Source organism: Vipera berus (genome assembly GCF_964194415.1).
Source record: "Vipera berus genome assembly, chromosome: 7".
Classification (NCBI taxonomy): domain Eukaryota; kingdom Metazoa; phylum Chordata; class Lepidosauria; order Squamata; family Viperidae; genus Vipera; species Vipera berus.
The window spans coordinates 55,509,786-55,528,220 of record NC_138209.1 but is presented as its reverse complement, the minus strand read 5'-3'; the positions used below and the strand labels follow the sequence as shown (position 1 = coordinate 55,528,220).

Below are 18,435 nucleotides of genomic sequence, written 5' to 3'. Positions count from 1 at the left end.
TCACATGCCCACAGAATTTATCTTTAATTTCCAGAAAAAAACAACCATAGGGTATAATGCATTCATTTAAGTGTTTACTTAATAACCACTGCATTTACTTAATGACTGCAATGTTCATTAAACCACCACAAAAATGGTAAACTTGGTCATGGTCAAATCATGACTACCTTAATGATTGCCACAACTTGAGACTAATTCTGGGCTTGGTTAGAGTTATAAATTAAGGACTACCTGTATTCTGCATAAGCTGACTATTACGAATCAAATACATTGACATCTTGCTTCAGTTGGAAATTTACCCAAAGTGGTCAAAGCAGAACTTAAGTCACTACACAAGTCTATTCCCAACAGGAAGTGCAAGTTAGGATGAATCCAATTAATGTTCAACTAAACTTTTTTCTCCATTGCCATTGTGATGTCTTTCAGAGCATTTTGATAAGAGATATATAGGATTAGATGCAGATCCTAGATGGCTTATTTTTAAAGCAAAGTGGACAACTGGAATGGTAAGCACAAGAGATTCAGAAAAGAAAAAGCAGGATATAGGTTACAACCATTTTAATCTGAGTGTAGTGTAATTTCCCACACAATGTCACCCCTGCTTCCCAATATTTAATAAAACGTTGATTAAGTGAAGGCTGATTGACTCAAAAGGGTCTGCTTTACAATCAGTGGCCTTTTAGCATTAAAAAAGACATTTCATACAATAAATGAAAATTATGATTTAGAAAGCATAGCATACATTCTGATCATTATCATCTGAAAGATTTTACAAACCCATATTTTTATACATCAAAGTAAACTTCAATTTCTGAATAACTTTTACACATCACATTACATAAATATATTAACATCTGTGCACAAAATAAACGAGAAGATATAATTAGCGGCAAAAAGATGGGGAAAAATACAACATACCTTTAAAAAGACACCCTCTGCTTCATATAGGTTTTAAAATGAAGATATTGTATTTACATGCAAAGGATACAGCAAATGATCACTATTCGTGATTATGGAACTACAATTCTAGCATGTTATTTCATGATCAAAATGCTTATTTAGCAGAAAAAAAATCCACACAATGTACAAAAAAATAGTGCAAGAAGAGCTTCAAACAACTGTTCTCATAGTTTTTGAGCTTTTGGTTAAAAACTATATCTGACCAAAGTTGCTGCTGTGAAACTTAGCTTCTACTCCACAGGTAGGTTTAAGGCACATAATCATTCTCAAAGGTTGGTTGGTTCTTTATGTCAAATGTTCCAGTTTTCAGATTTTCATTTTTAGAAATCAATCAGGATCAGGAGTTCTATTTTAATAAATGTATTTTGTGAAGATGTAGATACATCTCCTGACTGCTACTGTACTGTTAATAACAATAAAAATGCTGTTGGCTTATACAAATGTTCGCCTTGTTGGAACAGTCATATTGGACTGTATCCATTTCAAGTAAACAGATCCCATTAATTATATCAGAAATATTTTCCAACTGAAAAAAGTGTGACCTCTTTCTATACCTATTTAAACAGCAGTCATGATTTTGCTTAAATGTTTAATTCTGAAGCAGAAAAAGCTAAAGCTTGAGATGTCTAGAGCAGGGGTGTCAAACTCAATTTCATTGAGGGCTGCATCAACATTGCGGTTGCCCTCAGGGGGCTGGGTGGGTATGGCCTGGTGGGCGTGGCTAGAGTGCGTATGGCCTACTGGGTGGGCATGGCCAGCTCTACATCGTTCGCATCAAGGGTGCCTATGGGGGCCTGGGCAGGAGTGGGACAGATCTGAGGGTCTCTGGGCCAGGGCCAAGGCAGTAGGGGCCATTCCCTCACTGTTTCCAGGATGGCTTCGCGGGCCACATGAAACCACTTCGCGGGCCGCATCCGGCCTTGTGTTTGACATGTCTGGTCTAGAGAGAATGTTAGTTAACCCCTGATACAGGAATGTTCTTTGATTAGCTAAAAGTTGGTTCCTGTGTTTTTGGTAAACTTAGATGCTTAGTTAGTTAAACTTAGATACTCTCTGAAGTAAAAATGCCTACATTTTTGGATTCCTATTACACATCCCAATAGTTTTCATGCCTACATGTTGCTTTTCTTGTATGATGGTATTCAGGCTGGGGCATGCTGGATGCCATCAAGTCTTAATTTCAACAAGATGAATACACTATGCACCTTCAATCAAGGCTTTGGCCTTACGTACAGGTGAAACTCGAAAAAATAGAATATTGTGCAAAAGTTCATTTATTTCAGTAATGCAACTTAAAAGGGGAAACTAATATATGAGATACTCATTACATGCAAAGCAAGATAGTTCAAGCCGTGGTTTGTCATAATTGTGATGATTATGGCTTACAGCTCATGAAACCCCCAAATCCACAATCTCAGAAAATTAGAATATTGTGAAAAGGTGCAATATTCTAGGCTCAACGTGTCCCACTCTAATCAGCTAATTAAGCCATAACACCTGCAAAGGGTTCCTGAGCCTTTAATTGGTCTCTCAGTCTGGTTCAGTAGTAATCACAATCATGGGGAAGACTGCTGACCTGACCTGACAGTTGTGCAGAAAACCATCATTGACACCCTCCATAAGGAGGGAAAGCCTCAAAAGGTAATTGCAAAAGAAGTTGGATATTCCCAAAGTGCTGTATCAAAGCACATTAATAGGAAGTTATGTGGAAGGGAAAAGTGGAAGAAAAAGGTGCACAAGCAGCAGGGATGACCGCAGCCTGGAGAGGATTGTCAGGAAAAGGCCATTCAAAAGTGTTGGGGACTTTCACAAGGAGTGGACTGAGGCTGGAGTCAGTGCATCAAGAGCCACCACACATAGACGGATCCTGGACATGGGCTTCAAATGTTGTATTCCTCTTGTCAAGCCGCTCCTGAACAACAAACGTCAGAAGCGTCTTACCTGGGCTAAAGAAAAACAGACCTGGTCTGTTGCTCAGTGGTCCAAAGTCCTCTTTTCTGATAAGAGCAACTTTTGCATCTCATTTGGAAACCAAGGACCCAGAGTCTGGAGGAAGAATGGAGAGGCACACACTGCAAGATGCTTGAAGCTTTATGGGGATGCTGACTTCATTTTCCAACAGGACTTGGCACCTGCCCACACTGCCAAAAGCACCAAAACCTGGTTCAATGACTGTGGGATTACTGTGCTTGATTGGCCAGCAAACTCGCCTGACCTGAACCCCATAGAGAATCTATGGGGCATTGCCAAGAGAAAGATGAGACTCATGAGACCGAACAATGCAGAAGAGCCGAAGGCCGCTATTGAAGCATCCTGGTCTTCCATAACATCTCAGCAGTGCCACAGACTGATAGCTTCCATGCTATGCCGCATTGAGGCAGTAATTGCTGCAAAAGGGGCCCAAACCAAGTACTGAGTACATATGCATGCTTACACTTTTCAGAGGTCCGATATTGTTCTATGTACACTCCTTGTTTTATTGATTGCATGTAATATTCTAATTTGAGGACCCAGATTGTTGGGGGCAATTAAGCTGATTTTGTAATAATACCGCTTGGGGTGTGTGTTAAAGCCCTAATAAGCAGGCATATACATAGAAAGAAGGCTACTGCTAAGCTTGTAAGCCGGCCTGAGTCTTCGGAGAAGGGCGGGATATAAATGGAATTAAAATAAAAAATAAAAAAATAATTTTCTGAGATTGTGGATTTGGGGTTTTCATGAGCTGTACGCCATAATCATCACAATTATAACAAATCACAGCTTGAACTATCTTGCTTTGCATGTAATGAATCTATCTCATATATTAGTTTCCCCTTTTAAGTTGCATTACGGAAATAAATGAACTTTTGCACATTCTAATTTTTCGAGTTTCACCTGTATATCATGACAGTAATTGGTGTGAATTTCTGCACAAGTTCAGATTCTCAAACCTTTTCTAAGGTGCACAAGAAAAGGACAGATTTGTGTGTTTGTCATCCTCCCAGCAAACTGGACAATTCACTGAAGCTAGAGAATCACAAATGAGAGTGCTTATGATAATGTTTCCCAACCTCTTCTTCCCTGCTCCCCAAATGCTCCAAAATACACCAAGTGCACAGGGATGGGATAATTTAAGTTGGACAAAACTAATCAGTGATCTGCATTTTACTTCCTAAGGGAAACTTTCTAACACAGCTTTATAGGTAAGGGAAAGAAATCTGTCGGCTTAATGGTTCTTAGGAGCTAAGCAATCTGCTTTGTTAAGCATAAATACTAAATAATATATTTTGTTTTCAGCATTTTTAACTCTAAAATCTGACTAAACTGCTGTAGAGAAAACCAGGCTGAGCCCTTTGTTCCCACAAGGGATCCACCTTGAATTCCTATGACTCTTATCTACCACCAATTTGTGTGGGCGCTAGTGGTTCAGATTCTTGTAGAGAGCTTAAGCTTGCAATAAATCTATACCCATGGAACTGCCTGGATCTCCTGATTTTCCTGATGTTTGACAACTGCTCAGTTTTACAATCCTATTAATTATACCTCAGTAATAACTAGCCACATATATTTCCCAAGGTACGGTTGAATGTTCGTAGGATAGAAGAAGTGGGCAGTAAATTGGGTTTTGCTGATTTTTATAGACAGTCATTCAAATGCTAATTCAGGGACATCAGATAGTATGCCTATACAATTGTACAACTGAAGCCCATGACAGAACCAAAGAAATAGAAAAAGTAATGAATTACATTGACCACCATGGGATGACTTTCCTTTTTATTAGAAAACACTAGACATACAAAGCCAGAACTTATTCAATAGAGCAGGGATCCCCAAACTGGGCCGTGGCCTATTTGCAACCGGGCTGTGTGAGTGGTGGGCTAGCGTGTGCGAGCACAGCCTGACTCACACAGGCTGCGGGTGCCAGAAACTGTAGCCCCACTTGCATGAGCAGCGAATGACAATGCCCACAGCCCCACACAAATAACACAAGCTGTGTACACACACATGCGCACCTGCCCCTTGCACAAAACCATCCCCCTGCTTCGGGCCGCCAACCCTGAAAGGTTGGGGAATGCTGCAGTAGAGTTCAAACCTTCTACAGGTAATTGAAGTCAAGGATTTTTGCACTTTAGATGATTGCATATAATCCATCAATTTGGAATTAGAACATACAACCTAAGATAAAGAGTTGGCAGAGACCTTGGATATCTTCTAGTCCAACTCCTTGTTCTAGCAGGAAACCCTATCCCATTCCAGACAAATCACTGTCTAGTTTCTCCTTGAAAACCTCCAGTGATGAAGCATTCACAACAACATTCCTACCAACAACTGTTAGGAATTTTCTCCTTAGTTCTAGGTTATCAATTTGATATGTTTCCATCTGCTCCTTCTTATCCTGCCTTCAGGTGCTTTGCACTTCTCTAAAAGGTAAAGATTCCCCCGCACATGCGTGCTAGTCGTTTCCAACTCTAGGGGTCGGTGCTCATCTCTGTTTCAAAGCTGAAGAGCCAGCGCTTGTCCGAGGACGTCTCCGTGGTCATGTGGCCGGCATGACTAGACACCAAAGGCGCACGGAACGCTGTGATCTTCCCACTGTAGTGGTCCATATTTTTCTACTTGCATTTTTTCATGCTTTCGAACTGCTAGGTTGGCAGAAGCTGGGAGGAGTAACAGGCGCTCACTCTGTTACGCGGCACTTGGGATTTGACCCGCCAAACTGCCGACCTTCTGATTGACAAGCTCAGCGTCCTAACCCACTGGAAGACAGTTATGTCACCCCTAGTCCTACTGTCTGTTGGACTAGTTATACCTAATTGTTCTGATTCAGCGCCAGCCTGTGGTTCCAGCAGCTGAGTCGGATGATTCTGAAAAGGACGAGGAGGAGGGGTTTGAAGAGCCTTTGGTGTCAGAGGAAGGGTCTGATGCACTGCAGAACTCTCAGCCTGGCTCCCCCCCCCCCGTCTTGTTCCTCCTCAGACTCAGCTGTGTGAGCATGAGGGATTGGAAGAAGACGATCCACAGCTGGCTCTGTTCAGGGACGCTAGGAGCAGGAGGCAATCTAGCAGAACAGAACAGAGGAAAGCAATGAGGCAACTCGGGAGAAGGCAATGAGAAGCCACGCCTTGGGACTGCTGATAAAAGGTGCTGGTTGCTGAAGGCAACCGTTTGAAGATCTTCTGCTAGAGTTCTGGTCTGTTATTCTTGTTTAAGTCTTGTTTAACCTTTTTGGTTTAAGTCTTGTTTGAACTTTTCGTTTAACTTTTGTTTGAACTCTTTGTAAATAAATTTGGTTCAGTTTTTCCCAGCCTGTTGACTATAAAAAGGGGTTGTCCCTGACATTCAAACAGGGCTGGTTGTAGGGTGGAACAGAACACTAGTTTCCCTCAATAGTTAAGCAAATGGTTTAGCTTCCAGACTCCCTTATCATTCTGTCAGCAGTGTGACAGAAAAAGACAGAAAAAGATATATAGAGTCTATCAGAATGATATATCTTAATTGGGCTCCATAGGTCTGATAATTTCCAAAGAGGATGAAAATGGTCATGTATCACTTCCTGGTACTCACTGTAATCTAATGAAGCACATGATGTAACTCATAGGATATGGACTGTGTGAAAAGAGAAATGCCTCCTCCTGGGTGTTGGAAATAAAGATAATCTTCGACTTTCAACCACAATTGAGTCCAAAATTCTATTGCAAAACAAGTCAGTTGTTAAGTGAGTTTTGCCCTATGAATTTTGATCACATAACGACAGGGATGCTGCGATGGTTGTAAGTGTGAAAAGCAGTAATGAGTTACTTTTTTCAGTGTTGCTTAAGTTCAAACAGTCAGTAAACAAATGGTTGTACAGGACAACCTGTAATGTGAGACCTCATCCATAGCATAATTCAATTCATGTTGCTGCAAGTTTAAGGGAAGATAGACTCTATATACCATTCTGATAGATATAGGTAGTCCTCGACTTACAACAATTCATTTAGTGATCATTCTAACTTACAACAGCACTGAAAAAGTGACATGACCATTTTTAACACTTATGTCTGTTGCGGCATCCCCATGGTCACATGATCAAAATTCAGATGCTTGACAACTGACTCATATTTATGACAGTTCCCAGAGTTGTGTGATCATTTTTTGCGACCTTCTGAGAAGCAAAGTCAATGGGGAAGCCAGATTCACTTACTAACTTAACAACTGCAGTGATTCCTTTAACAACTAAGGCAAGAAAGGTTGTAAAATGGAGAAAGCTCACTTAACAACTGTCTTACTTAGCAACATAAATTTTAGGCTTAATTGTGCTCGTCAGTCGATGACCACTTGTGATGCCTTGAACCAAGCAGTTCAAAACAAAATGAAGAAAATACATCCTTAGAATCATTCAGTGTCTTTCAGAGTCTATTTTTGCATTATGCAAACTAATCCTAATCTCTTCTTGCTTGAAAAAAATGCACTGCTAAAACTGAGAGCAGTATTTCTCAAGTTTTGCAACTTGAAGATGCGTGGACTTCAACTCCCAGAGTTTCCCAGTCAGCATAAATTGCCCACCTCTTGCCAATTTTGGCCTGTCAGAGAAGAGCTGATATATTCAAGTGCAACCCTACCAAGGAATTGCTAGTTTAGACAGATAATATAATGGTTTTCTTTCACTGGAATATGCAGTAGGAATAACCTTGAGCAATGGTCAGATAAAAGAAATCTGAGTCCAGGGTACAAATGTAATTTGAATGACAAAGTAACAGAGTTGGAAGGGACCTAGGAGGTCTTTTAGACCAACTCAGGCAAAAAACCCTGTACTATTTCAGACAAATGATTGTCCAAAATCTTCTTAAAAACTTCCAGTGTTGGAGCATCCACAATTTCTGGAGGCAAATCACTCCACTGATTAATTGTTCTGTTAGGAAATTTTTCTTTAGTTCTAGATTGCTTCTCTCCATGATTAGTTTCTGTCCATTGCTTCTTGTCCTGCCTTCAGGTGCTCTGGAGAATAGGTTGACCCCCTTTCTTTGTGGCAGTCCCTTAGATATTGGAACACTGCGATCTTGTCACTCCTAGTCCTTTTTTTCATTAAATGAGACATACCCAATTCCATTAAACTAGACATACCGAATTAAACTAGACATGTGCAAATATCCAATTTGGTCTCAGACAAAACCTCTCTACTACTCACAAAGATAAAGGGAGGGAGAGGGAAAGTCCATTCAGACTTACAAAATTCTGTTACTGCAACCTTCTAACAAAAATAGTATTAGTATTCATAATTCTGGTTTCCTAGTCTGGTTTATCTCGAAGGGCATATTTTTATCTTATGGTGCAAAGATTTTATATCACTCCTGGAATACATATTGTAGAAACAAATGCAATGAGACTGCTTGCCTTGCAGTTATATTTTTGCCAAATATAAATCTATACAACCCATCCAATCCCCTTACATTGAATCAATGCAAAGTGTTAAAAGTCTGACAATTTTACAAACTAATTTAAAATGTTTTTTGAAAATGAATTTATAAACATAAAATAATTTGCCTCCTATGGTTATATACTGTAAAATTGGCCATGAACTTAAAAAAAGTTAGCTTCTTAAGCAAAGGTAACACAAAGTAGTTTCCATTGCTCCAATACAAAAATCAAAAACCACTATCCAAGAATTATCTATGTGCATTAGCCTCTCTTTCTGATGTTTCTGTGCAGATATCTCAGATGAGAAGGGTTTCTGCAAACTACAGTACCAATGAAGCTCTGTATGACTGACTGATGACACTCAGGAGAGAGGAACATGACATGACACTCTCTGGAGAGAGGCCAAATAAGGGTAGCTTTCATCCTCCACAGTGACATACCCCTATTCCCCTTGTGCCTAAATCATATTTTCCAAAGCTAAGGTCTTTGAGATTTGTGCAATCCACCAAAAGGTACCACTTAATCAAGAGAAAGTACAAAATATGACTAGGAATTAGTTGTAGAGGCAGATTTCCTACTAGAAATATCACTGATAAACCCTACAAGTTTCAAGTGATACCCATCGTCAGCCTCTATATACCTAGGACAGAATAAATTAAGAAACATTTAGTGCCTTCTGATTGTATCTTATACACTTTCTAGAACCTGATGTAACAAGAGAAATCTGGAAACAGGTTACTACCAACTTACCAAGATAAAGTTATAATGTTCATTTGGACTCACCAAATTTCTTGTCTTGAACTTTAGGCTGGAGAAACCTCATCCATAACTGTGCTAAATGTTTCTCTAGGCCTAGCTGTCTTATATTACTTTTCTCTCTTTTTTTCAGAACGCTAGTGGCTGTCTTGCCCTTGGTATCTCATTTTTCCTGTAAACCTATTTCAGATAAAATACAGGGCTTTAAGGACAAATTGCCAGTTGTGCTGCCCACTCTGCAAATTAAAAGGCTATTTTTAACATATGAGGGAAAAATAAGTCTATGCCAAGGTTTCTGAATGTTTTGATATATTCTGCTAGGTGGATTCCCTTCTTAGTCTTCTTTGTTGAATCTCAAGATGCATATCTTAATATGAATACAACGTGTCTCAAATAAAGAAATAAAGTTCCACTGAAGGTGGGGGATAACATTTGGAAGCCAATGTGCAATCATATGGTTGGAATGATTAGCATTCTTGAGATATTTTGACAGGAATGTCCCAAGGAGCCAGTCCTTAAATCCTTTGCATCAACGCAAACACCATCCAATATGCAAGCTTGTCACTAATTTGTGTATCAACAGAAGTAACTCTTAGCCCATCTTGCAACAATTTCAATTAAATGCAGCCTCCAAAAAGGAGTTAGTGTGTTCAGCTCTTCAAAGCAGTTTTGTTAAGTTACTACAGCAATGACTTGCTCAGTTTGACAATCATTCACAGTATTGCATGCTTCTCTGGGATGATGACAGATGAATTCATTTCAACAATTCATGGGATTTACTTGAGAGTTTCCATGGAGAGACAATTGGAATGGGATCATGGAGAATTCAACAGCTCTGCTAGCAAGTCCACCCAGCAAAGGCAGCCCAACAGGTTTAAGAGGACCTAAAAGAAAGAAGATGCCATGATAACCTAATTTGCAATCTGTACACATTACAAATCTCGCAGGAAAAAGTTGAGATGATGCAAACAAGTTTAATTGAGAATAATGGATTTATAACCTGTTCAATGCTGGTTTTTCTTTAAAGAAATGTAGGTTGCAAGTCAGCAGAGTCCCAACCTTTCCAAATCCAGAGATTTTAATCAAAAATTTAAGTATGTTCTTTTATTTCTCCTACTGACATAAATGGCAAAGCCTGTCTAAATGGCCAAAACTCGCTTTTTTCATTGGCAATGTAATAAAACTGTAAGATGATGCCAAGAGTAATTGTCACCTGTTTATCAACTAAGGTGCATAAATATGTAGAACAATTAATCTAAAATCAGAATGAATTCTATTGCTAAGCACATTGATTTGTGCTTAGATTGTAAGCCGCCCTGAGTCTTCAGAGAAGGGCAGGTTATAAATGGGATTAAAAAAAAATTCAAATAAAAAGCCTAAATAATTTGCTTTGTGTTCTGAGTGAACAATGTTGTGTGGGGAGGAATTTTTTTTAAAAAGGGAACTGTAGAGGGTAACTAATGCAAACCGTCTAGAAGCAAGCAAAATTATAACCAGAAGCCAACATGGGTTTGTCAAAAATAGATCATGCCAAACAAATCTTATTTCATTCTTTGACAAAATGACTTAATTAGTGGACCAGTGAAATGTAGTGCATATAATATACTCGGATTTCAGTAAGGCATCTGACATAGACCACAAACTATTTATTGATAAGCTAAAAAAAAATCTGGGGTAGATAGCAACATGAATTTGTAACTGGCTGACAAACTTCTCTCAAAGTGTAGTCCTTAATGGAACTACATCTACATGGAGGGAAATAAGAAGTGGGGTACCCCAAGATTCTGTTTTAGGCTGAATACTCTTCAATATCTGATTTATCTTCTTCCGAGCTGACATCTGGGGAGGTATCTGGGGAACTGTCCGGGAGAGTAATCACAAGTTGAAATGGTAGAACCTTGAGGGAGAGTGACTATGCCATATTGGAATTCAATATAATGCAGACATGAGCAATAGAACATAGTCAAACCAGTGTCTTAGACTTTAAAAGAACTGATTTCAACAAATTTAAAGAGAGGTTTCAAAGGATTCCATGGATGAAACTCTTAAAGAGGACTCTGTGAAACTGAAAACTGATTATAAAAGCCCAATCCACCAAATACCATTGAAAAACAAAAATAAGAAACCCAAGACAAAACCAGCATGGTTTCATAAAGAAATCTCTGATAAACTGAAAGACAAAAAGTACAAGTATAAAAAAATAAAGAGGGACAGATAATTAAGGCAGAATAGCCCGAATCTGCAAAATTAGTAAAGCTAAAACTCAGAATGAACTAAGACTTGCAACAAATGTCAATAATAATAATAAAAAAGTTTATTTCAACATGTAAAAAACAAGAAAGAAGTCAAGGAAACAATCAGTCCACTAATGCGAGATGGTAAAGAAGTGATGGGCAGCAGGGAGAAAGCAGAACTGTTTAAGAATTTGCATTCTTTGCATCTGTCTTCACACAAAAGGAGCTGAAGGAGCTGGTAGACATGATCATGGAACCACTGAACCATATTTTTCAAAGATTCTAAAGCACTGGGGAACTACCAGAGGACTGGAAAAGAGTTGATGTGGTTCCCTTCTTCAAAACAGGGGGAAAAAATGGATCCATGAAAATACAGATGAATCAGCCTAGCATCAATATCCTGAAAAACAATAATCAAGCAACAGATCTGCAGACATCTAGAAGCAAGCAAAGTTATAACTAGAAGCCAACATGGATTTGTTAGAAACACATCATGCCAAACAAATCTTATTTCATTCTTTGAAAAGTGACTAAATTAGTGGGCCAGCAAAATACTGTGGACATAGTTTATTTGGATTACAATAAGGCATTTGACAAAGTAGATCACAAGTTACTTCTTCATAAGTTAGAAAATAGTATCACCACTTGATGGATTCATAAGTGGCTGACAAACTACACTCAATGCATAGTCCTTAATGGAACTACAACTACATGGACAGAAATAAGCAGTGGGGAACCCGAAGGTTCTGTTTTAGGCCTAGTACTCTTCAACATCTTCATTAATGATTTAGATGAGGGAATAGAAAGGAAACTCAACAAATTTACAGATGACACTAAACTGACTGGAATAGCCAACATCCCGGAGCATAGGCTCAAGATCCAGATGGATCTTGAGAAACTTGAACACTGGGCCCTATCTAACAAAATGAAATCCAATGTAGAGAAAAGTAAGATTTTACACTTAGGCAAGAAAAATCAAATGTACAAGTACAGATTAGGTGAAACGTGGCTCAATAGCAGGAAGTGTGAGAGGTATCTTAAGAGTCCTAGTTTCATTTTTATCCAATCACTTAAATACGAGCTAACAGCATGTGGCAGCAGCCAAAAAAGCCAATGCAATCCTAGGCTGCATTAACAGAGAGACAGAAACAAGATCACTTTATAAAGCCTCAGTAAGATCACGCTTAGAATATTGTATACAGTTTTGGTCACATTATATATAAAAATGTTGAGACTCTGGAAAGAATGCAGAAAACAGCATCAAAGATGATTAGGAAGCTGGAGGCTAAAATATATGAAGACCAGGTTGCAGGAATTGGGTATGTGTAGTCTAGTGAAAAGAATCACTAGGGGTGATATGATAGCAGTGTTCCAAGTATGAGGGGCTGCCACAAAGAAGAAGGGCTCAACCTATTTTCCAAAGCACCAGAAGACAAGAGAAGAAATGGATGGAAACTAAGCATCAGGTCAGTTTTCTTTGTATAAATAAAAAAGACATCTTTGAAAATGTAATTAGGTGGGAAAGAGAATGCCATAAGCACCAAACAATTGCTTACACTGTGACATAATGGGTATTATTAATCAGATATCTTTTGCAAGTGTATTATGAGGTATGATTTCTCTTTTAAAAAAGAAATCACATTAACAGAGAGAAAAGTGTTACAATAAGGGGTGCAGACATGCCCTGAGTAGTAAGAGCATTATATACAATCAATGATAAAATGAATGATGGGTCAAATTGACAGATTTTTCTAATTTTTTCTACTCAACCTCCTGCTGAGTGGCATTTACCAAATATGAATCAGGGTGTGCTGATAAGTATCAGATTTTCATACTTAGCTTTTTCAGCAGAAAATCTGAAACATCAAATAGATTACACTAATGTCCAGAAAATGAACATCTAGAACTCTCAAATGCTGAAAAGCATCAGTCCTAAACAGTTATGTAAAATAAATCCTTCTGAACTCAGTGATACGTATTTTTTATTTCCTATTTCTAAACCACCCATCTCCCTGGATTAAACTCAATATTAAAACAATTTCCTTAATATTTATGTAGTCAGCACAGCTACATCTATATAAAGATAAATCAGAATAACATTTCAGAACAGATAACTGAAACTGAGGCTGTTTTATTGTCATGGAATGCAGCGTGAGCAGAAGAAAACGGGAAAAAATGACATGTATCCAAGAGGGAGACTCATTTTTGGGGAAGGGAAGCAACACAAGGTGGAATGAGTGTCTTCAAACCTTTTTAACTGCACATAATATGGAGTTAGATGGACGGATCCATTGCTGTAATCACGGTACAATTGCTGCTAAACTGAACCTTGACCTTGACCTGGGTTAGTTTCTCTGCCTATCTTCATTAACCACCTCCATATAAAAGGGTATTGACTTGACTCTAGTGTATTGAAAAAATGAGTACTGCCAAAATAAAGATTTGAGTTCATTTATAATAAATAAATACCATGTGAATCTGGATTAGAATTTTTGAAGGCCCAAATGGATGCAACCAGCTAAAAGAATCAAGATATTATCTTTGCCTCTACGTTCACTAGGAACAATTATTTCAGCCAAATTCACTGATCTGAATATGGCAGTGCCTGTTGTGATTCCTTGCCTGCCAGCGGATCCAGCAGCCAAATCCAAGGAATTGGATGAGGAGATGCCTGGGTTCACATTGGAGTCTGCAGAAGGCTCTGAGGAGCAGGAAGACCCAGAGCCAGATGCGGAGCTCCGCCCATCTACTCACGCTCAGGCAGAGCCACAGCTGTTTTGGGAGCCAGAACTAAGCTATGAGGTGGAACAGCTGAGGCTAGTCCTGGATGCACGGATATGCAGAGAGGAGAGCAAGACAAAGGAGGGTGGTGGGGAAGCTCCATAGGCAAAGTAAGAGTCACTAAGAAGCCATGCTCTGGCTGGACTATAAAGAGGAGAGGTGTGGGAGGTGCTAGTTGCTGTTCATGCTAGGGTGTTGTGCTTCTGTTGTTGGATTTCTTGCCTCAGGATTCTTGGACATTTAACCAGGTCTGTCGCATTTCTGTGTTTGAGTGACTTGAACCATGAGCATTCCAGTTCAGAACTCAGAGACTGATCTTGTTTGTTTCAACAGCTAAAGGACTGGTTGGAGTTTGTTCCATAAAACTGTGTCAAAATAAAAGGAGTTTTTTCTTACAAAGTCCTACCTTGTTTAATGGAAAGGGGTTTTTCTCATGAGTAAGCAATTGAGCAGAACAGTTTGCCTTCGGCCCTTTACCCCCTATACCATGGAGCAGTTACGTGCAGAGAATGCCCAGCTCTCCCAACAGCTGGCTTTGCTGGCAGCTCAAGCTCCTGCTGCTCCACAACCCCAGCAGAAGTGTGCAGTAGTGGTGCCTGATAATTTTGATGGCACTCTGGATATGTTTCCAGCTTTTTTGGAACAATGCCAGTTCTTTATCAGCCTGAGAGCAGCTGACTTCTCCACTGTTTTGAGATAAAGTGGGGTTTATGATCAGCCTATTCTCCGGCACTGTGGCCCATTGGGCCACACCCCTGCTGGCACACCCTAGTCTGTTGTTGGATAATTTTGGGGGGTTTCGTGACTACATGCGTCTTATGTATGAGGACCCCATTAAGATGCAGACCACTACCTGATGCCTCAAAGCTCTGAAGCACGGCCGACACCCTTTACAGGGATATATCAGTGAGTTTCAGCTGCTTAGCCAGGATTCAGCCTGGAACGAAGCTGCACTCATGGATGCTTTCCAGGATGGCTTGTTGGAAGAGCTGTTGGACAAGGTGGCCTGCCCCGCAAAAGCAACCTCATCTGTTGGGAAATGTCCTGAGCCTGACCTAAAAGGCATTTATGGGTTGGGCTTCCCCCAACACTGAGCAACGTCCATCGGATGCTGCATTCGGACCCCGATAGCACTTGATACTGGCAGCACACTTGATCCTCTCTGGTAGGCCACAGGGGATTTCGGTACATGCCTTGGTTGATTCTGGGGCCACCACAAAACTTTATGGATGCTGCGTTTTTGGCCAATTGGGCTGTTCCCCAATGTCCGGTGGAACTGCCTCTGTTAGTGGAGAGTACTGATGGCCGATTGCTCCTGTCTGGATCAATTAAGGCCGCCATGCAACTGTTGGGCATGGCCATCAGCTCTCAGGAGCAGGGCATTCAGTTTTACATAACCTCTGACCTGCATTTCCCCATGGTCTTGGACTTGGTGTGCCTCAACGCACAACCCACAGATTTATTGGTCCCAGAAACTGGTCACCTTCTTCAGTTTACAGTGTGTGGACCACACGCACCAAGTCTGTGCCAGCCAGATGGTGAGTCCCCCCAGGAGTTTCCTTGCCTCCTGAACTGGTGTCCTATGCAGATGTGTTCAGCGAGATGAGGCACATTAATTGCCCCTGCACAGACCATACGACTGCCCCATAGACTTGGTCCCTGATGTGCCACTCCCAGTGGGGTGTTTGTATTCCATGTCTGACCCTGAGTTGGCCACGTTGTGGGATTTTCTGGACAAAATCTGGTTCAGGGCTTTATCTGGCCCTCATCTTTGCTGTTGTCCATGCCAGTGCTCTTTGTAAGAAAGAAGTCTGGGGAACTAAGGCTCTGTTGCTACTATCAAAAATTGAACACCATTACAGTGTACCAATACCCTCTGCCCCTCATCCCCAAACTTCTGGAATGGCTCTGGGAGGCCAAAATCTTCATGAAACTGGTCCTGAGAGGAGTCTACAACCTAGTTAGGATTCGGCTCAATGATGAATGGAAGAGTGTTTGGCACCCAGTATGGCCACTTCGAGTATACAGTATAGTAATGCCATCCGGGCTGACCAATGCCCCACAGCCTTCCAACACTTCATGAATGACATATTCCACGACCTGTTAGATCAGTTTGTTATGATCTATTTGGACAACATTCTGATCTACTCCCCTTCACAGGAGAGCCATCACCAGCATCTCCGTCAGTCCTGCAATGGCTCCGAGATCATCATTTGTATGCCAAACTAGAGAAATGCTAATTTTATCAAACGACCATTGATTTCATAGGTTATCACATTTCTCCTGAGGGCATTGCCATGGAGTCGAGCAAGATCGAGTCCCTGCATAGTTGGCAACCCCTATGTAGAGTTAAGGATGTCCAGTTACTCCTTGGGTTTGCCAATCTTTCATCCCCGGTTTTGCCTCCATGACCGCACCTCTCACTCAGCTTCTTCAGAAAAAGACCCCATTTCATTGGAGCACCCCAGAGCAACAACCTTTCCAGGCTTTGAAGCAAGCCTTTATGCAGGAACCCATCCTGAACCAACCTGATCTGCATTGACCATTTGTCATGAAAGCGGCTGCATTGGACATTGCTGTTGGAGTGATGGTACTGCAGGCTCACACACACGGTGGTGCCCTCTTCCCTTGCACATACTATTCACATAAACTTAATCTGGCCAAGTGCAACTACACTACTGGCCATTAAGGTGGCATTTGAGGCCTGGGTTAGGGGTATTTTAATTAGTAATTTTTAATTATTTATTGTAATGGGATAGTTCTATTTAATCTTATTTTTAACTTTTGTATATTGTATTTTTATTGCCCTGTACACCGCCCTGAGTCCTTCGGGAGAAGGGCGGTATAGAAATTAAATTAATAAACAAATTAATAAATAAATTTGGAAGGGGCCCAGCGTCAAATTGAAGTCCGGAGAGACCATAAGATTCTGTTAAGTTTGCAGACCACCAGGAAATTGAACCAACAACATATTTGGTGGTCTCTCTTCTTTGCTAGGTCCAATTTCCGCATTATATATATACCAAGTGGTTGCAACCAAAGAGCGGATGCTCTTTCAAGGAAACCAGAATACTCCCGTACAGAAGACAAGCTTCTGCCCAGGATGGTGCTACCCATAGAGTAATTCTCTGCAGTTTGGGAGTCAGTAGATTTATGGACTCCGATTTGGGAGGCACAACAGCATGATGCGTGAGTGGTTCAATGAAGGGAGGAGTTGGGGCCAGACTACCCATGGATTGTCATGGAGGGACTCCTGAAATATTACAACCAGCTCTGTTCCAGGAGGGCCTCTCAGAGGGCTCATTCTCATGCAACGTCATGATAATCCTGTGGCAGGGCATTTTGGCCTTTTCAAGACACTGAACCTAGTCTGCCAAACATTCTGGTGGCCCCGAGTATGACATAACATCCAGGCCTATGTCACGTCTTGTGTACAGTGATGGCAGACCAAGTCAGCAATGGGAGCCCCACTGGGTCTGCTTCAACCCTTGCCGATGCCCAAGAGACCCTGGGGAACAGTGTCCATGGACTTCTTGAGACACTTTCCAGCATCTTCTGGATTCACAACAGTGTTTGTGGTGGTGGACAAGCTGACCAAGATGGCGCATTTCATTCCTTGCCATGGTTTGCCAACAGCCCATGCCACCACTCGCATGTTCATCCAGCATATTTTCCAGCTGCACAGCTTATCTAATAGGGTTGTTTTGGATAGGGGGGGGCTCAATTTACGGTCCATTTCTGGAAAAGCTGAAGGCACTAGACGTACAAATCTGCCTGTTGGCGCACTGTCCGCAAACAGATGGCAAGACCGAGAAAGTGATTGAAATCCTGGAACATATTTGCGGTGTTTCGTGAATCAGCAACAGAACAATTGGGCAGACTATCTTGCAGTAGCCAAGTTTGCTTTTAACAACTCACAGCACACCTCCAGGCATATGACACCGTTCCTGGCCAATGTGGGGTATCATACCTTTTCCCGCTCACGCAGCTTGACTTGGCAGTTCCCGCAGCTAACAAATATCTTGCTGAGCTACAGGCTATCCATCAATTGGTGCGGTGGCAATTAAAGAAAGCCAAGGCAGATTACAAGCGATACACCTGTATTACCTGTGGGTGATCGGATATGGCTGTCAACAAGGCACCTTCAGTCAGACTGGCCTGCCAAGAAATTGGATCACCGGTACCTAGGCCCTTTCCCTAATGAAGCCATCATTAACCCAGTCACGTATCATTTAACATTGCCACATTCATTACAGATACATCGTCTTTCACCACTCCCTCTTGGTCCCAGAACAACCAGCTTGTCCACTCCGCCAACCAGAACATC

At 41.0% G+C, this 18,435-nt stretch overlaps 1 protein-coding gene across 3 annotated transcripts in view; it reads right to left on the bottom strand.

Moving 5' to 3' along the window:
- Positions 1-18,435, bottom strand: part of LCORL (ligand dependent nuclear receptor corepressor like) — a 246,480-nt gene that overhangs the window by 45,611 nt on the left and 182,434 nt on the right. For 2 of the 3 annotated variants that reach the window (XM_081332617.1, XM_081332619.1), the window contains one exon: positions 56-9,977. In XM_081332617.1, the coding sequence (XP_081188743.1) occupies positions 9,853-9,977 (125 nt within the window). In that variant the 3' untranslated portion in view covers positions 56-9,852. Of the gene's footprint in view, positions 1-55; positions 9,978-18,435 lie in introns of those variants that run through there. The other variant, XR_014027093.1, reaches the window with a different exon arrangement.